Source organism: Cetorhinus maximus, chromosome 6 (genome assembly GCF_964194155.1).
Source record: "Cetorhinus maximus chromosome 6, sCetMax3.hap1.1, whole genome shotgun sequence".
Classification (NCBI taxonomy): domain Eukaryota; kingdom Metazoa; phylum Chordata; class Chondrichthyes; order Lamniformes; family Cetorhinidae; genus Cetorhinus; species Cetorhinus maximus.
In genome coordinates, this window is record NC_135884.1 from 126855804 (window position 1) to 126877042 (window position 21239).

Consider the following 21239-nt stretch of genomic DNA (forward strand, 5'->3'; position numbering starts at 1 on the left):
GATCCCAGAGAGGTAAAGGGGACCCAGGGAGAGGTCCCAGAAAGAGAGTGGGAGAGAGAGAACCAGGGAAGGAGCCACTGGGAGGAAGAGACCACCGGTAGGAACCAACAGGGAGAGGAGCAACGAAGGAGGCTGCAAGCAATAAAAGTGCTGCTGTTGGCATGCTTCAAGTAGTGAGGCATCAGGAAAGGTCCTGGAGTTCTGAGAAGGCAGCAGAAGGTTGGTAACAGTGGGCTGCAGGCCTTTGGGCCAAAAGTAACCCTTTGGAGCAGTAGTGTTCTGCTTGGTGTGACTGAAGAGCTGAAGTTGTGCTTGTGAGTTGGTGCTTGAGTGCAGACTCAAAGCCAGGGGAACGAAGTCTCGGGAGATGAGATTGAAACCCTGGGAGGTGAGCAGTCATTGAGGCAGTCCAACTTGGAGCAACCTTTGAAGTGAATGCTGAGGTTAGATCTACAAAGGTGAAGAAAGGAATCCCTGAAGAAAGGGATAGAGTTTCAACTAGATTGGTTGACTCTGTGTTTACTCACATCCGGGTGGGTTGCTGAGAAATCCGTGGGATCTGTCTTGGTCACATTTGCCATTTATTGTGCAGGTGGGATGTTTAACCACAGTTTGCCTGTTAATTCACATGTCCCTCATGTTAATTCTGAACGTTAGAGTATAAGATTGTAAATTGTTTTATCATTCTAGCCTTGTATAGTAAAGTTTATTTTGTTTGTTCAAAATCCATGGAACCTTGTGCCTTTATTCTCTTAGCAAATACTTTGGACCTCAAACTTTGTCTGCTTTAAAGAAAAGGTTACTAGTCCCTAACCAAATCACACCAAAAATGTGGGGACCTGGCCAGGACCATAACAGTGGGAACTGGTGTCATTCTGCGGTGCGGGGCAGGGGAACATACCCAATGTCGCCCTTATCCTGATGGCCACCTTTGTGTGCAATTGCATCAAGCTATGCGTGGACCCTCAGTACGCAAACACCAAGTGTCACTACATGCTGAGGTTCTACCTGTTCCCGGTGTTGCAAAGGATAGGTCTGACCACATTGCTGTGGAACGCATCAAGTAGTTGGACTATGCTGTGTCGCCTATCCCTCAATAGGTTTGGAAAAGTGTGGGCAGAAAAACACCTTTGACCTCAAGTCCATCACGTAATGTTCTCGAGGCCCTGCGGGAAAAGGGAAATAGTACATCCTTTTGGATGCTTCCCTGAGCAGACTGTCAAAGTAATTTGGCAGAATGCCTCATTGTTAGAACTTTCAAACAAGCACTGAGATGTAGCTTGGCTGATGGCGAGAAAAGTACTCCCTGTCAGATCATTCATGCACGCCCGAAGTTTCTGCATCACGGCAAGCTGTCCTTGAAGCAGCTGCGGTGTGGATGAGACCATCACACACATCCTTCTGGAACGTGCCTTTGCAAAGGAGGTCTGGGAAAAGATGCAGTGGTTTTTGTCGAGGTTCATCCTATGTAGCTCCATGACGCCCAGGACTCTGCTCTTCAGGCTGTTCCCAGGGACACACAGAGGTAAATATTCACTCCAGCTGGAGGATCATCAACTCAGTGAAAGATGCTTTTTGGTCTGCCTAAAACTTGTTGGCATTCCAATGCAAAGAGTTGCCTTTGACCATGTTACAGACTGGCACATTCAAAGCTCGAAGACTACATGTTGAGGGATGCACTAAAGGTTGGCACAGCCACTGCAAAGGCGCAATGGGGAATGGCTACTGTCTAACGCCTTTCAGCCATAGCAGGGAGGGACTGGTAACAGTGTAGAACCCCTCAGGCTTGTCATTGAATGTATATAGCAAATGCAATTGTATTGAGGCACCCCAGAGTGCAACATACTCTAGGGGGAAAAGTTGCACTTTCTGTAATGACCATTTTGAAATGTTCTTTTAGATATTTTATGAATAAAGTATATTCCTGGGAGAAAAAAAAAGTGTGAAGATGGCGGGGAGGATTTTTTCTGTGCGCGTGCGGCAGATGGATCATTTTTAAAATAACAATTACGTTTGAGCCGCCTTTTAAAAGGCAGGTGATTAGCCAGCAGCGATGACTCACCGACTGAGCACATGAATCTCCTTTTCTACAGGACCAGTTCAGGTTAAGAGAACGACTGGCGGGAGGCGATGGAGTACGACATCATCATCCCGCAGCTCGGAGGTTTCGGTCGTTACCAGAAGCGGCTGGCGGTCGCTGCCTGCCTCCCCAACCTGCTGCTGGCTTTCGGCTTCTTCAGCGACGCCTTCCTTGGCCTGACTCCGAGCCACCACTGCCGGCCTGACCCGCAGCTCCTGCCCCTCGCCCTCCGAAACCTGTCGGGCTCCCCGCTGCTCAACTACAGCCTCCCACCGGAAAGCGGCGACGGCGAGCGGGCTCCCGCCGCCTGGAGCCGCTGCCGGCTCTACCGATACCCGCTGACGGCCGGCGCGAGGCAGCCGCTGCCCAACGGCACCGTCCCGTGCACCCGAGGCTGGCGGTTCGAGCCGCGCGGCGGCCTCTGCAACAATGTCGTTAGCCAGGTGAGCCGCCGCGCGCCCATTTCAAACGGACTCCCAAGAATTCACTGGAAAACTCAGCAGGTCCGGCAGCATCCGTGGAGTTAACGAAGGGTCATTCGGACTCGAAACGTTAACTCTGCTCCTCTCCACGGATGCTGCCGGACCTGCTGAGTTTTTTTTCCAGGTATTTTTGTTTTTGTTTTGGATTTCCAGCATGCGCAGTTTTTTTTTGATCAAAAGAATTCACTGCTGCTTGTGCGCTCCTTGCGCCTGATTTTAACTCTCTGTGAGTGGGTGGGTGGGTTTCGACCGAATTTAAAATCTCGCCTGATTGTATATGATTTACCAGTTCCTCGGACGAGACACGCACATTTTATTTTTTAAAAATCCTTTCCATAGAAATCCTTAAGGTTTATGTGGCACCATCGTGTTTTAAAAGAGTTGGTAGCAACTGATTAGCGATGGGAACGTGCGAAATTTGTTGTAGTTTTATAGTTTGGTTTCGCGGAGTTTTAGCCGTGGCCCAGGATTATTGCAGCTGTTTGCCTGCATGTTGCTGGTCCGATTGCGGTAATTCATTTGATGCCATTTGTGTGAATGTTTTCCATTTTTAAGAAAAAGCTTGGCCATGAAAGATGGATCAAACAGGTTAGCTGACTGCTGCAAAACTCAAAATAATCCCCACAGTTTTTGCTGCTTGAAATATTAGCCCGTCGCACTCAGCATACTACTCTCTGGCCACTAATATATAATATAACTTCATATTCTAATACTGTATTGTAAAAAATGCATTTTTGGAAAACTAATCTTGCGATGTTTTTGGCATAATAATCACTTCGCGAAACTCCTGATAAGTGTGTGTGTAGGTTTTTAAATGCCGAACGTTTTTCCGGGTTCGAACTAATTTGCGCATGTCAATCAAAAATTTAGCTTTGTGTAACAACGCTGTTAATCCTGTTGCGCAAATATTTATACTGTCTGCCTCAATATTTCACTCTTAAAGCTAGGCTTAGATTTAAATTTAGCATGTAAACGCTCGCTCAGGCAAATCATTTGTATTTGCATTTATTTGCTGATTTGTCCAACTTTTAAATTTTGTGGATTTGCAAATTTGGAGTGGGCTGTTCTAATTCTTGCCTTATTTGTGCGTAAATCCTGAAGCAGGATATGAAGATCCTAGTTGTTACCTGTAGCTTGATGTATGTGCAAAATAATTGGAACATTTGAATTAAACTGTGTTTACAGCTGAAATTTAATTGGTATACACTAAATATATAGAAACTTTAAAATTTACAGTGCAGGAGGCCATTTAGCTCATCATATCTTTTGGCAAAAAGAAGTCTATCCAGGTTAACCCACCTTCCAGCTCTTGGTCTGTAGCCATAACAGTTATGGCATTTCAAGTACATATCCAGGTGTTGATAAAATAGTTTTCTATGTCCTTCAGTGAGTCTGCACTTTCAATAAATTTCAGATCCTGAACATCCTCTAGCTGGAAAAAAATCCTCTTTAATTCCTGCTTCCTCTTTCTGCCAATTAGTTTAAATCTCCATCCTCTGGTTACTAACCTCTTTGCTAAGTGAAATAGATCCTTTGCTATCCACTCAATCTAAGCCCCTCATAATTTTATACATGTCAGTTAAATTTTCCCATGGTTTCTCTGTTTCAAAGGAAACAATCCCAACCTATCAATCTTTCCTCATAGCTAAAAATCTCCATTCCTGGCAAAAGTCTTGTGAATTTCCTCTCTATTGACAATCATATCCATTCTGTAATGCAATTATCATAATGATAAAAGTTTGCTGTCTGGCCTAACCAATGTTTTATATAGTTCTAGTATAACCTCCCTGCTGTTATATTCTATACCTTAGCTAATAAAGCCAAGTATACCATATGCTGCCTTAAATACCTTAGTTACTGTGCTTGCCCTGTTACAGTTAGGGTCTATGGACATGGATTCCAAGGTCCCTTTGTTCCTCTACACTTCTCAGTATCCTACCATATTGTGCATTCCTTCACATTGTTTGCCCTCCCTGGATTCATTACCTCACACTGATCTAGATTGAACTCTATTTGCCAGTTTTCTGCCCACCTGAATAGTCCATTGATATCATCTTGCAGCCCACCTCTCCTCCTTACAAAAATTGGCTGTGTGGTTGATGGTATCATATGCAAACTTTATTTCATTGTACCCATACTCCTCTTAAGTCTAAATCATTGATTTATATACCATGAAAAGCAAGGGACCTACTACTGAGTTGTGCAGAACCTCAGTGGAAACAATCCAAAAGCACCAGTCAATCCTTACCTTTGCTTCTTGTCACTGAACCAATTTTGGATCCAACTTATCACTTGCCCTTGAATCCCAAGGATTCTGACCGGTTTGTCCTTTGGGATCTTGTCAAAACCTTTGCTAAAATTCATGTAGACTCAAAGCAGCTATCCTCATTGAATTTTATGAGGAGTTAACTAGGAAGATCAGTCAAATTAGTCTGAGGTGGCCTACCCTTAAAAAAAAACTGTGGTGACTGCCCTTAAATAATTTATGGCTTTCTAAATCAGTGATTCTCAAAACATTTTTGGGTGAGGGATCCATTTTCAAATGGATTAGTAATCATTATTGAAACACCAAAAATACAGAGCGAATACATTGGGGGAAATGAAAGTGGATGGTGTCACACTAGAACAAATAGATAAGTTTGTCTACTTAGGACAAATGATAATAGAAGATGGTAAATGTGATGCCAAAGTCAGAAGAAGAATAGAGATAGCCAGAAGTAATTTTGTGAAGATGAAGGATGTGTTATCAAGAAAAGTCGAGCTTTAACAAGGAATAAAACTCAAGATGCTACATTCTATCCACTTTCCTTTATGCCTCAGAAACCTGGAATAATAAATAAAGACCTGTGGAAGAAAATAGAGACCTTTGAAATGTGCATACTAAGACGCACGCTTAAAATACATAAGTGGAGAGGTGCTTGAAATTGCAAGGGCGAAAAGAATGCTAAAAAGTGACACCCAGAAAAGAAAATGTTAGTATTTTGGCCTTTTGATCAGAGATGAAAAGCTACAGAGATCTCTGTTAGAGAGAAAAGTGGAGAGCAACAGAAAGAGGGGTCGACTTACGCGTAGTTGGATGATGGACTTTGCAGATGAGTTCCATTGGATGTGTGAGGATGCAAGACAAACTAATGTGACACACCATGACAGCAGATCTGGTAGGAGTAGCTACAAGCAGAGAGAAAGAATAATCATGGACCAAGCTACATGATAATATGTAAGAAAACAATATGAAAGTGATGCACGTGAAGAGTGTTTCAATAATGCTTTTAAGAAAACCGGCATTTAATCCAATGAAGCTCAGCACTGCTCCCAGAGTACTTTCCATGTTCCTGCTCTCTGCAAACTTGAGTCATAATTGACAGACTCCGCAGTGAGAAGCAGGCGCACTCATCTAACTGATATAGGTAAGTAAATAAAGACAGAAAACCCTGGAAATACTCAGCGGGTCTGCCAGCATCTATGGAGAGGACAAAGAGTTAATGAACAGCGGCTCATCTTTCAATTAGGCAATTTACAGGCTTCTGGACTCAGCATTTAGGTCAACAATTTCAAACTGTAATCACTTCTTGGTCTGGAAACTAGAATACTTGGCCTAGAATTGTTGCACTGTTTAATCTCTGTGTGTAACTGCATGATTAACAGCGCAAAGCAACCCACCACCACCTACCCCCGCCACCCAACCCGACCGACTGTCTACTGAGGTCCCAGCTGAAAGCGTGCAAAATGGTAAGCACACAATAATCTCTGCGGTCAGCAGGATTGCTATTGATTGAAAGATCTGGCCCAATGACTCCCATCTTCTTGCCCTCCACCCTATCCCAGACCTTCTCTTTTGCTTTCTTTTTCTACTCTTTCCCCCATTTCACCTCATTAAAAGCTGTTCCATTTATAATTTTCCCCAGTTCTGTAGAAAGATCACGACATGAAACATTAACTCTTTTTGTTCTCTCTACAGATGCTGGCAGGCCTGCTGAGCATTTCCAGTATTTTCCGTCTTTATTTACTTACCTATATCAGTTAGCAGTGAAAAGCAGGCACACCCATCTGAGTCCGTCAATTATGACCCAAGCTTGCAGAGAGCAGGAGCATGAAGAAAGTACTCTGGGAGCAGTGGGATAGCAGGAGCAATATTAAGTATGCCACATAGAAAGCAGGAGTATGGAGTCAACAAGAACGGGGAGCAAATGAGCTGAGAGAGCAGGAACATGAAGAAAAATTATCCCTGTAACTGCTGATCACTTGCTTCCTTTTGACCACAGCCACCAGAGGTTGACCCTGCCTCTGGGGCACCCTGGAAGGTGTGCCTCATGCTGCTGTTTTCTCCGTACTCCTCTCTTTATCTAATATTGCAACTCCCCACTCCCTCTTTAAATCTTGTTTAGTAATCCCATCTGAAAACTGTGACCAGGAATGCCATTCCTGCCCCTCTTTTAAACTATGTTCCAGTAGTAGCTATGTCACGACCCACTGGGGATAGTATGCTGCAATATCAAGCCCTACTGCACCCCGAGCCGCGACAAATGTGAAAAAAGTTTGATCAACCCATCTAATTGTTTAATTTAGGTTAACAGAATACGAGCACCAGGTTTGTAAACTTAATAAGTAAGTAACTGTTTATTGAACAAGTTGTCGTTAATCAGTGGCAAAAGAAAGAAATATGAACTGCTAGTTTCTAACTGTATAACCTAAACTCTAACCCTTCTTAAATCCCTATACACACATTCAAGACACATAAGACACGCAAAAACATTGATTTTAAGGGTGGGATAAAACAGTTCAATTGCACCAATCTGGAGTACAGGATTCGATGGGTTGATTTTGATAGATGTCTTCCAAATTCCTTTCAGTTCTTATTGACGCTGAGGTGGTCTACCAGCACTTTCAGTATTTTGTTCACTGGTTGAGCACTTGTCTTTCAATGCCTCTAACGTGATTTTTCCCTTTGCCTCTTGACAGGGTTTTTCAGAGAGAGCAGGTTATAGAGATATGAGGAGAAAAAGCCAGCTAACTATTATTGTGGAATTACTGGAATCTTCCACACACAGGAGAGAGAGGTTTTAGGTATTTTTCTGTTCAGGCTAGAAGCTGTTCTGCTGCACTGATCTCACACAAAACCTGGTCACCTGGTCAGGAGCCAATTAAAACGGTGTTGCCAGGCAGCTCTCTTGGTCCAGGATTCCTTTCTGGCACCATCCTGTCTTTCATGGCACACTCTGCTCCAGGACTGCAACATTGTATATATCTCTCATCCTGTTCCAGTGGACATGTCTTTCAACCTGCAGCCATTGTAATTTTAATCCATAGTCCGACAGAAATAAAAAGATGTGTTCCTTACAGCTATGATATATTTCCAGGGGTATACCTGTGCCCTCAGCTCATCTGCCTTATTCACTAGATTCCTTGCATTGAAGAATATGCCATTAATCACTGACTTATTTATCATCTATTTTCTAGCCTTTGTTTCCTCTGTCTTCCATAATCGCTTACTAATTTTCGGCTTTCCATTTTCATCTCTCCCTTCTGAAGTTACACTCAACTTCCCATCCCCCATTCAAAGCAGCTAGCCTCATTGAATTTTATGAGGAGGTAACTCGGAAGATCAGTTAAGTTAGTTTAAGTTCTCCAAAAGCTCTAGCAAACCTCCTTGCCACATTATTGGTCTTGGCGCTGTTGAAGTACAACCTGTCCAGGTTGTACAGGCCCAACTCACCCAGAATTGCAACTTCTCGCCATCAACAACCTACACTTGTATAGCATCTTTGATATAAGGAAACATCCCAAGATATTACACATAGGTATAAAGGAACAGTCTCTGACTAGGATGGGGGAAATTAATTAGATTTAAGAGAGGTGGAGAGAAAGGCAAAGAAGTCTAAGGGGGTGGACAGTTTGTTGGAAAAGGGCAGTAGAAACCTCTGCTGCCAATGGTGGAGGAGTGAATGCACAAGTGGCCTGAGTGATAAGGACAGATTATTTACTAGAGGGTATATAGTGTTAGGGGATGCTGCAGAAATAGGCTGGGTTGTGGCAATGAAGGGATTTGAAAAGATGGGTGAGGATTTAATTTGCTGTGAAAATGGGAAGCTAATTTGCTGAGGCTGGGAGTCATGGATGCTAGAGGCTAGTGCAGTTTGATGTGGATAGGATATGTGCAAACAGATTACCAACAATTTGGAGGATGAGGCACCCGTAAATTGGGGTGTTGGGGTTAAGTCTGGAGGTGATCGATATGTTACTGAAACGTAAGTAAGCTGTTTTGGTAATGGATAGGGATTGGGATTTAAATCTCAGCTCTGAGTCAAACAGGGTATCGAACTCAGAAATGAACTTTTTAGCCTGAGAATTGCCAATGGGGCAAGGAATTTATGGTGAGGGCCAGAACAGCGCTTTGGCTGTCTCAGTTTTGAGTTGGACAAAGTTGTGACTCATCCAAGACTTGATGTTGGATAAGCTGTATATGGGAATTCAAGGGTTGATAGAAATGATAGAGCAGTATAGTTCACCTGCATGCCTGTGAAAACTGAACACGTCTGCATATGATATTGCTAAGGGATAACCTCTAGGTAAAGAAGGGGAGGTTCTTTATTTCTGAAAGTGGTTGCAAGGGAAGAGATGAAAATTCATTCCTAGAAATGCATTGTATGTGCTCATTTAGGTAGGAATGAAATCATGCAAAGACAGCCCCGTGGAGCTGATGATAGAGATGCTTTGGAGGAAAATGTTTTGCTTAATTGTAGCAAATATTGGTAAGAGTGAGGAGAAAATGTCATTTGTGACTTTTGCAAGAAGTTGTCTTGAGAGCTGTAAGATATGTAGAAGAAAGATTGGTGTGATTGGAACAGTGTATCTGGAAAATGGGAATGACACTGTCAAAAACAATGGAATTGAGATTGTAATTGATCGGTCATGGGTCATTTTTTACTGTCCACTTGCCTGGATGAGTGTAGCTCCAACAATACTCAAGAGGCTCAATACCATCCAGGACAAGGCAGCCCGTTTGATCGGCATCCCATCCATCATCTTAAACATTCACTTCCTCCACCACCAATGCACAGTGGCAGCAATGTGTAACATATACAAGAAGCAGTGCGGCAATTTGCAAAGTCTCCTTCCACAGCACCTTCCAAACCCCCAACTTTTACCACCCAGAAGGACAAGGGCAGCAGACGCATGGAAACATCACTGCCTATCTGCAAATTCTTTCCCAAGTCTCTCACACCATCCTGACTTGGAATTATATCACTGTTCCTTCAACAGCACCTTCTAAACCTGCGATCTCTGCCACCTAGAAGGACATGGGAACACCACCACCTGCAAGTTCCCCTGCAAGCCACACACTAGCCTGACTTGGAAATATATTGCTGTTCCTTCACTGTCGCTGGGTCAAAATCCTGGAACTACCTGCCTAACAGCACTACCTACATCACATGGGCTGCATGGTTCAAGAAGGCAGTTCACCACCACCACCTCAAGGGCAATTGGTGGTGGGCAATAAATGCTGGCCTAGCCAATGATACCCGTATCCTGTGCAATAAAAAAAAAATGGGCTGCAGCGGTTCAAGAAGGCCACACCACCGCCTCCTCAAGGGCAGTTAGGGATGAGCAACAAATGCTGGCCTTGTAAGTGACACCCTCATCCAATGAAAGAATTTAAGGAAAATGTTTGTTTTCTTGCCTTAAAAAAATCATCTAGCACTGCAAACTGAAAGGTTGAGGGGTCAGTAAGTTGACCACAAGAACAAAATGAATTTTTGAGAGGGCAGGAGATTTGATACAAACATGCAAAATCACATGGCCCGAAAAGACTAGTATGCCTATCAAGCCCAGACTCATGGTGACTGGAACATCATGACTGGAAACTTTTGACCCCCACCAAGTCACGTAACCTCCTGGGAGAGGTTTTTTTAATAAAAGAAAAATCAAAGGCTGATAATGGTGGGAAAATACACTGGAGATTTCCACTTCAGTCTTTGGAGGAAGAGTAGAATCTCCATCTTACCCTACCATATGCAATTCTAGTAGTTGATTGAATGCAATTGAAATTGTGGGTGCTGTTGCACCCCATTCTCAGAACAGCTTTTATACGCTGTTACTTTGCTTCTGCATTTCATCTTCCCTGGTTAGGAACAAAGGGCTCTCCAAGCATGTGTGTATGAAGTTGCAGATTAACTAAACTGCAAATGCTTTGGTCCTAAGGGTGCGCAAGTCCACCTCTTGGGTATGATTACACAATACTGGATTTTTTGTGTAGTCGAAACCTACCTATAGTGTGTACATTACAGGTTTACATTCGTTATGTTCTGCCTTGGATATTTTTCATGAAGTCAGTAACAACATTGTTTCTATTGGCAGCATAGACTTTGGACTGTGACTGGAAGAATTACAAGAATTATTTTTTCTTATCATCTATGATAACTGGCTGTTGAGAAATCCAATTTATAAAGTCATAGAGGTCTACAGCACAGAAAAAGGCCCTTTGGCCCATCGAGTCTGTGCCGGTCAAACAAGTACCTACTATTCTAATCCCATTTTCCAGCACTAGGCCCATAGCCTTGTATGCCATGGCATCGCAAGTGCACATCCAAATACTTCTTAAATGTTATGAGGGTTTCTGCCTCTACCACCCTTTCAAGCAGTGACTTCCAGATTCCCACCACCCTCTGGGTGAAAAAAATCTTCCTCACATCCCCTCTAAACCTCCTGCCCCTTACCTTAAATCTATCCCCCCTGGTTATTGATCCCTCCACCAAGGGGAAAAGTTCCTTCCTATTTACCCTATCTATGCCCCTCATAATTTTATACACCTCAATCATGTCTCCCCTCAATCTCCTCTGCTCCAGGGAAAATAACCCCATTCTATCCAATCTCTCCTCATAACTAAAACTCTCCAGCCCAGGCAACATCCTGGTAAATCTCCTCTGCGCAGTTCCTAGTGCAATCACATCCTTCCTATAATGCAGATTCCAGAACTGCATGCATTACTTTAGCTGTGGCCTAACCACATTTTATACAGTTCCAGCATAACCTCCCAGTTCTTATATTCTATGCCTCGGCTAATAAAGGCAAGTATCCCATATGCCTTCTTAACCATCTTATCTACCTGTCCTTAAGGGACCCCCGGTGGACATGCACACCAAGGTCCCTCTGATCCTCGGTACTTCCCAGGATCCTACCATTCATCGTGTATTTCCCGTGTCTTGTTTGTCCTACCCAAGTGCATCTTATCCGGATTAAATTCCATTTGGCATTGATCAGCCCGTCTATATCCTCCTGTAATCTAAGGCTATCGTCCTCACGATAAACCACCCCACCAATTTTTGTGTCATCCGCGAACTTACTGATCAACCCTCCTACGTTCAAGCCTAAATTGTTTGTATATACCACAAACAGCAAGGGACCCAACACTGATCCCTGTGGAACCCCACTGGACACAGGCATCCAGTCACAAAAACACCTTTGACCATCACCCTCTGCTTCCTGCCACTCAGCCAATTCTGGACCCAAATTGCCTTGGATCCCATAGGCTCTTACCTTCGTTATCAGTCTCCTATGCGAAACCTTATCAAAGGCTTTGCTAAAGTTCAAGTAGACTACGTCAAATGCATTGCTCTCATCTGTACACCTGGTCACCTCTTCGAAAAATTCAATCAAATTGGTCAGACATGACCTCTCCATATCAGAAAGAAAGTTGGGAAAGGAGGCTATGGAGTAAAGGCAGGGACCTGGGGTTGGACTTAATAGCTCTAGATGAACAGCTCGCATTAGCCGAGGCATAACTAACCAAATAGCCTCCTTTCTTATTCTGAAGTTAATTCTGTGATTTTGGTCCTTGAATTCAATTTCCCTTCATGGTAGGCTGGTCATGAGTGGTGGGGCAGGGGCATGGGTACCGATACTAGTTTAGTATATAGAAAAGTCTAAAATATGTTGAACCACCCTGCTTTTTAAAAAAAAATGTGATCTAGGCAAGTAATTTTCAAATGGAATTAAGTCAAAGAGCTAACTTACCCTCTGAGGCAGTGGCCAGATATTTTTCACTGATTTCAATTCTGCAAAACTCTTTAACAATATGTCCTCTGTGTAGCTTCATTAAATTTGCTTTTAAGATGCTGGCACAATTCATGTGCTTTTAGAACACTGTTTAAGTGGTTAAACAAATGCCAATGGGTATTAATAAATTCTACTATTAACATTTAAAAATTTTAAGAAGCTTCAAGTCCTGATTCTGTATGATGAAATGTTCTTAGTTATGTTTTTCCAAAGTTAATGACAGAATGTATGAGCAGCACCATATATTTTTAAACCTCATTGAGCTATACACTAAATGACAAAAAAATGCGGAATAGTAAAACTGACCTGTATTGCACCACTTTTAAAAGGCATCAGGATTTTAACTAAAGCATGTTTGACTACCAGTGACTCATCTGTTTTGCATATGCTGGCAGTCAGAGCACATCACCTGATTTGTCTCCTCATATAGGTTTACCAACTGAGGCTATATTTGTTTCCTGTTATTATAAACTACAGCACAATCCATCTCACTTTTAGGTTATTGTACCATGTGTTCAAAGATTAGCTTTTTTTCATGTTTAAAGGTTACTACATAAAATAAAAGCTCATGGGGGTAGCATATTAGCATGGATAGAGGATTGTTTAGCCAACAGTAAGCAGATAATATGGATAAGTGGGTGTTTTTTAGGTTGGCAAGATGTGATGAATGGAGTGCCACAAGGATCAGTGCTGCGGCCTCAACTATTTCCAATCTATATCAATGACTTTGATAAAGGGACTGAATGTATGGTACTTAAATTTGCTGATGGCACAAAGGTAGGCAAGTCAAGAGGACATAATCTACAAAGGGATTTGGATAGGTTGAGTGGGCAAAAGTTTGGAAGATGGAGTATAATGTGGAAAAATGTGAACTTCTTCACTTTGGCAGGAAGAATAGAATAGAAAAGCAGTATCTCATTTTAGTGGAGAGAGATTTCGGACCTCTACAGTACAAAGGGATCTGGGTGTCTTGGTATGTGAATCACAAAAAGTTAGCATGCAGGTGCAGTAAGTAATTAGGAAGGCAAATGGAATGTTGGTGTTTATTGCAAAGGGAATTGAGTATAAAAGTAAGGAAGTGTTGCTACAGCTGTAGAAGGCCTTAGGACTGCATCTGGAGTACTGTGTACAGCTTTGGTCTTCTTTCTTGCATCAGAAGCAGTTCAAAGAAGGTGCACTCTACTAATTCCTGGGCTGAAAGGGTTATCTTGGGCCTTTACCCATTGGAGTTTAGAAGAATGAGAGGTGATCTTGTTGAAGCGGATAGGATCCTGAGGGGAATTGACAGGGTGAACGCAGAGAGGATGTTTGCCCTTGGCGGGGGCGGTAGGTGGAATTTAGAACTAAGGGATACAGTTTAAAAATTAGAGGTCTCTAATCAAGACAGATGAGAATTTTTTTCTAAGGCTCATTAGTCTGTAGAATTCTATTCCCCCAAAACTAATGTAGATTAGGTCATTGAATATGTTCAAGGCTGAGTTAAATAGTTTTTCGATTAACAAGGGTGTCAAGGGGTAAGGGGAGCAGACAGGAAAGTGCAGTTGAGGCCATAATCAGATCAGCCATGACCTTATCAAATGGTGGAGCAGGCTCGAGGGGCAGAATGGCCTATTTCTCCCAATTCTTATGTTCTTGAGTTATGTATGGCTTAACTCTGCTGTTATGAGGGCCTTCAATATGTTTATCATGCAAGCAAGATATTCAAGATCTTTAATTACTGAGGCAGAATTTTAGGTTTTTTTGAAACTAATGCAGTGGTGGGAGAGTTCTGCGGCATGTTTCCCGCTGTTTGGAAAGGCGGGAAATTATGCCCTATTCGGAGCTTGGAAGCTCACTAATTATGCACAGGCAAGCATCTCTCCAAATCACCTGGCGGGTTGGGAGCTGATCTGTCCACCCCACCGTTACTTGATGGGGTCAAAGGTCCAGGTGTCATATTTAAATGCCACCCGAGCGCGCACACCTCGCTCTCTCCAGCCCACTTGCTTACAAGAGATGGGTCGAGATGTCTGGCTACCTCAAAGAAGAAAGCAAACCACAAGAAGGCTGCTGCTTCTGCCCTGATGCCTTCAAGGCATTGATACGAGGAGTGCGTGAGCATGGGGTTGTGCTTTACCCCAGGGATGGCTCCGGAAAGCACACTAGCCTTGCCTCTCCGGCCTGGGAGACCATCGCAGAGGATGTCAGTGTGGCTGGCTGTCATATCCACAATGCCATCCAGTGCAGGAAGAGGATGAATAATCTCGCTCACTCCACCAGGGTAAGTCATTCAACTCCCCCAATATTAAATACTCATCATGGCATCATGTATTCAAAGGGCTACTCTCTCTTCAGGGATCTCTCCCAAACATTAGTGGGGGTCACATAACCCTGCTTTCTCATGAAACTTTCACGTCACCACCATCTCCATCTATCATGCTGCTCACACTTGTCCTCCGCCCCTCCTGAGGAGGGCTCATCACACACGGGACATGCATGTTTCCCAACCTCTGCTCCATCCCTTCTCACCACATGTCTTTTTGTCTTCATCCAGGGCAAATTTACTCTCAGACAGGAAAGATCCCAGAGCAGGGGAGGGATGGCCAACATAGTTGCTGTCACGCAATTCGAGGAGGATGCTGCAGAGCTCGCTGAGGAGGAAAGGGATTATTCCTGTGGGAAAGGGGAGATCGGATTGTCCTAGTAAACTAGTACGGATCACACCGCCATGAGTTCACCATATCCTGACATTCGCAGTGAGTGATATGCAAACTTGTAAACTGCCTACTCATGAACTAAAATTCTCTTCTCTTTCTTTTGTAGGCACCAGCAGATCGAGGTCCACAAAGCTGACCAACATAAGCCCCAGCCCCCAGACCATGTCGGATGAGGAAGAACCATCACTGCGCTCACCAGGACCCTCCACCAGCCCAGAGACGCACACCTCGGTGGGGCATACCTCTATATTAGGCTCGGGCTCACCTACTGGAAAGCACCTCACTGACATGTCCCCACAGCATTCAGAGGCAGGGACAGCCCAGGTCTCTGGCACTCTTGAGGGCTTCTGATGATGAGCCACTGGCTGAGCCTGAGTCAGATTATGAGTCCCTGTGAACGGCTACCAACTCGGTGCTGGAGATGCAACAACAGGTGGCGGAACATCAGGCAGAGATTCAGCATGTCAATCAGCAGACTAGAGCGAAGGATGGAGGAGTCCATTCACATTCTGTATGATGTTGTGACTTCGACATGTGAGCATCTTGAGATCAGCATGGGGAAAATTGGCAACCACCATGGAGACCTTGGTCCAGGCAGAGGGGATTTGGAATGGCTGGACACCCTTGGAATGTTTTGAATGGAGGCCCCTGGGGTGTCTAGCTGATGCCCATCCTCCAGATTTGTGCTCACCCATGGTGTCCATGGCCACACACACTGGTGGGCACCATCATGTTTAAGCGAGAGGGGGGCAAGACACCTTGACCTCCCTCCAGGTGCCCCATCTCCTCAAGGAGTCAGGGAGGGGTCCTCTGGAGGATGAGCATCAGCCAGACACCCCAGGGGCTTCCACTCAGCACACTCCAAGGGTATCCAGCCACTCAGATTCTCCCTTGCCTGTGACCCTATCCACTCCAGTTGCTCAAGCCAAGGAGGGTGCATTTTCCTCTGAGCAGGAAACCTTTATCAGGCCTCGGGCTACTAGAGGGCGTCTACCAAGGTCATTAGAGACATCAGGACATAGCAGTTAACAGGCTGCCACCACCTCTGCTGCAGATGTCGGGGCGGCACGGAGGCATGTTGGTAAGATTAGGAAAGTTGAGAAATATTGATCTGACTTTTGGGTCACAGGTGTGAAACCACTGTAAAAATATAGCATTTCTGTTAATAAATTTGATATTTATGTAAATGGCTTGGTCAACTGAAAGCGTTGTGATTATGTACATTTGAATTTTCTTATTTCAAGGTTTAGCCATCCTCCCACTGTGATAGTCTCCTTCTGTGAGATTCACATTCATGTGATGTCAACCTCACTGAAGCTACATTCCGCACCCTTGTGTGATGTCAGGGAGATGTGTTAAGATCTTTATTGGACGTGTGTGATTAATGCGTTTGTAACCCTTCCCAACAAAACACCATTTGTTTGAGGGTAGCTCAGCAGCCTTAGGGGATTAGTGGTAGCTGTGTCTCTTCAGTGTTAGTGCCAAAGGACAAGACCTGGACAGGAGGAGGATATCCCCAACCATGTCACCATCTCACTGGCTGCTGTAGTTTCTCATTTAATGTGGCAACGACTGCATCAAGTACATTTCCGCAGTGTTCTTGTATTAACTCGCTTCCCAGAGCAAGCACATACAGGGTGTACCGCTAACCTCCTCGAGATCATGGCCTAGAAGGTGCAAGTGTGAATGCTGAACTTGCTCTCGATGTGACTGGTTGGCTGGACATCCCTTTCGATGCGATGGAATGGCATTCAGGGCCAGGTGAACTGTGGCCATCTCCCCTTGCCCTTTACTCCTCCTGGAATCTGATAGCAATTAAAGTGGCACGGGCCTGTCTTTCATGTCTTGCTTCCTCGATGGCATCGTCCCATGAAAGCTGACCCTCATCACCCTCTTCAGGTTCCTGGGCCACCTACTCTTCATCCAACGAGGAGCTCTCATCCTCCTCCATTTCACCCTTTGGCAAGGGATCCCCTCTTTGCAGCGCTAGCTTGTAAAGGGCGCAACACACAGCAATGGGAATGTACCGCAGTGCACCACATGAGCAACCCTAACATCGGAAGTGCATCTTCCAATGTCTGCTTAATTAGGGACCGTGTGGAGCTGTGAGCTGCATTGTACCTTTTCTCCGACGCACTGGCGTCATGAGCCAGCGTCTCAGTGGGTACATATTATCCACAAGCAGCCAACCATGGATGCTTAGGCCCTTCGAATATCTGAGGCACCAGGGATTGACCTGGGGTGTATGAGTCATGGGAACTTCCAGGATACCTGGCACATGTGCATTATGTGCTTCCGATGATCGGACGCAAGTTGAACATTGATGGAATGAAAGCCTTTACGGTTGATAAATTTTAGGGGCTGCTGCCATGGAGCCCTCAAAGCCACACAGGCACTGTTGATTGCACTGTGCACTCTTGGGAAGCCTGAGATAGCTGCAAAGCCATTGAATCTCGCAACCTGGCTATCTTCATCGAGTGCAAACCTCACACAGTGATGTCCCTTGCTGTAGAGGGTGTCTGTGACCTCCTTGATGCACCTGTGTTGTATACTGAGAGATTCCACATAGGTCACCTGTGCATTACTGGAATGACCCGCAAGCAAAGAAATTGAGCGTGGCAGTCACTTTCAAAGCCACTGGTAGGGGATAGCCTCCCATTCCACAGGGTGTTGGGTCTTCATGAAGAATAAAGCAGATATCCCAAGCGCAGACATGCACAGCATTGTCTGTCTCTCGCTTGTAATTAGGAGAGTCATCTTCGGTATACCCCAGCCACTTTACAGTGAGAGAGCATGAGAGAAACAGCGTGGTCATTTACAGGTGAGAGAGTGAGAGAAGAATGTAAGGCTATTAAAGAGCGTGAGAGAAAAAGACCGTGGAGAGCAGCTGATTGGTGAGTATTTCTAGCCTTTAAACTAAAAGTAAGGTCTTTATGTTTAGATCTGTAGTCTTTTTTCCTCTTAAAGATAGCTTGTTAAGTACAAGATCAATACTGGTGTGTATAAAAAAATATATATATATAATAAAGTGTAAAGAGTGGGGATACTAGAGTAATTAATTAATAGAATAAAATATGATAGCGATGGCAGGACGGGTGATGTGTTGTTGCTGCAGCATTGTGGGAGCTGCTGGACACCAAGGTGATCCAGAGCGAACGCATCTGTACCAAATGTTTGCAGATCGAGGAACTTCAGATCTGAGTTAAGGAGCTGGAGTCCAAGCTGCAGACATTGCGCCACGTCAGGGAGGGGGTAAATTACCTGGACACTTTGTTCCAGGAGGCGGTCACACCCCTCAGATTAAGTAATTCAAATTTGGTCTGTGATCAGGGACAGGATGGTGTGACTGCAGGTGAAGCAGGTGTGGGGACCCAGGGGGAGCATTCAAGGAGCCCCTGCCCCTGCAACTGTCCAATAGTTACAAGGTTCTTGCAAACTGTGTGGATGAGAGTGGGGACTGCAGGGAGGATGAACGACCTGACCACGGCACCGTGGTATAGGGAGCCACTCAGTGGGGTGAGGAAATAGGAATGTAGACGTGGTAGGGGACAGTATAATTAGGGGGATAGATACTGTTCTCTGCAGCTGTGAGCGTGAGACCCGAAGGCTGTGTTGCCTGCCTGGTGCCAGGGTTCAGGACATCTCGAGGCTACAGAGGAACTTGGAGTAGGAGGGGAGCGATCCAGTTGTTGTCGTCCATGTTGGTACCAACAACATTGATAGGACTAGAAAGGAGGTTCTGCTGAAAGAATTTGAACAGTTAGGAGCTAAATTAAAAAGCAGAACCTCCAAGGTAATAATCTCGGGATTGCTACCTGAGCCATGGGCAAACTGGCATAGGGTAAATAAAGTCAAAGAATTAAATGCATGGCTCAGAGATTGGTGTGGGAGGAATGGGTTTCAGTTCATGAGGCACTGGCACCAGTACTGGAGTAGAAGGGAGCTGTTCCGGTGTGCCGGTGTGGGCTTCACTTGGACAGTGCTGGGACCAGTGTCCTGGTGAACCAAATAACTAGGGCTGTAGAGAGGGCTTTAAACTAAATGGGGGTGTGGAGGGGGTGGAAAGTTCTGGAAAGGGGACACATAGGCTTACAAAGCAAAAGGATTTGGCAGCCTTGCAGGGCAGCTATTTAGGTAATAATACCCAGAGTGACAGGAAGGGACAGTGTATACAAACATTAAAAACAAAAGCAGTAAATAGGGTCAAAGGGGGATAAAATGTTAAAAAAGGCAAAATTAAAGGCCTTTTACTTAAATGCACGTAGTATTTGGACCAAAATAAATGAATTAACGGCACAAATAGAGGTTAATGGGTCTTCTAGCCATTAGGGAGACCTGGTTACAAGGAGATCAAAGCCATCAACTAAATATTCAGGGGAATGTGACTTTTCGAAAGGACAGGAAGGAAAGGGGGGTGGGGTAGCTTTGTTAGTATGAGATGAAATAAGTACGATAGCAAGAAAGGATCTTGGATTGGAAGATGTAGAATCCATATGGATGGAGGTAAGAAATAGCAAGGGGAAGAAGACACTGGTGGGAGTAGCCTATAGGCCTCCTGACAGTAGCTATACTGTAGGATAGAGAATAAATCAGGAGATAATGAGGGCATGTAAAAAAGGCAGTACATTAATCTTGGGTGACTTTAATCTTCATGTAGATTGGGGAAAATCAAATTGGCAGAGGTAGACACAAGCAAGAATTCATTGTGTATTCGGGACAGTTTCTTAGAACAAAAGTTGTGAATCCAACCAGGGATCAGGTTATTTTGGATCTGGTAATGTGTAATGAAGCAGGTTTAATAAATGATCTCAGAGTAAAGGATCCCCTAGGAAACAGTGACCATAATATGGTAGAGTTTAACATTCAGTTTGAGAGTGAGAAACTTGGGTCAGAAACAACTGTGCTAAACTTAAATAAGGGTAATTACAAGGAATGAGGGTGGAATGGGATAGGATTTTAGCAGAAAACACAGTTGATGAACAATGGCAGACATTTAAGGAAATAGTTCATGATTCTCAACAAAGATGGATCCCAGTGAGGAAGAAGGATTCAAGAAAGGGGATCAACCAACCATGGTTAACCAACGAAGTTAAGGACAGTATCAAATTTAAAGAAAAAACATACAATGTGGCAAAGATTAGTGGTAAGCCAGAGGATTGGGAAAGTTTTAAAAACCAACAAAAAATGACCAAAAAAATAATAGAGGGAGAAAATAAGCTTTGAGGGCAAACTAGCAAGTAATATAAAAATGGATAGTAAGAGCTTCTTTGAATATACAAAAAGGAAGAGAGAGGCCAAAGTGAACATAGGCCCCTTAGAAAAAGAGGCTGGGGAAATAATAATGGGGAACCAGGAAATGGCCGAGGAGTTGAATAAATACTTTGCTTAAGTCTTCACGGTAGAAGATACTAGTAGCATTCCAAAAATACTAAATAATCAAGGAGCAAAAGTGGGGGGGAGAAAATAAATACAATAACTCACTGGAGAAAAGGTACTAGCGAAACTAATGAAGTTAAAGGCCAAGAAGTCCATTGGACCTGATGGGTTGCATCCTAGGATATTAAAGGAAGTAGCTACAGAGATAGTGGATGCACTGGTAGTAATCTTCCAAGAATCCTTAGATTCTGGAAAAGTCCCAGAGAATTGGAGAACAGCCAATGTAACACCCTTATTCAAAAAGAGAGGGAGACAAAAAACAGGTAACTATAGCCCAGTTAGCTTAACATCTCTCTAATTGGGAAAATGTTGGAGCCTATTATAAAGGATGTAACAGCAGAACATTTAGAAATACATAATCTAGTTAAGCAGAGTCAGCATGGCTTCATGAAGGGGAATCATGGCTAACAAACTTATTACAATTCTTTGAGGAGGTAACAAGCAGGATAGGATTAGGGGAACCAGTAGATGTAATATATTTGGATTTCCAAA

General features: G+C 44.0%; 1 protein-coding gene across 1 annotated transcript in view; it reads left to right on the forward strand.

Annotated features, from left to right (window-relative positions):
- Positions 1-2034: 2034 nt before the first annotated feature.
- slc22a31 (solute carrier family 22 member 31) overlaps positions 2035-21239 on the forward strand; it is a 69805-nt gene continuing 50600 nt past the window's right edge. The window contains exon 1 of the mRNA XM_078544461.1: positions 2035-2523. Within this exon, the coding sequence (XP_078400587.1) occupies positions 2131-2523 (393 nt within the window). The 5' untranslated portion in view covers positions 2035-2130. The remainder of the gene's footprint in view (positions 2524-21239) is intronic.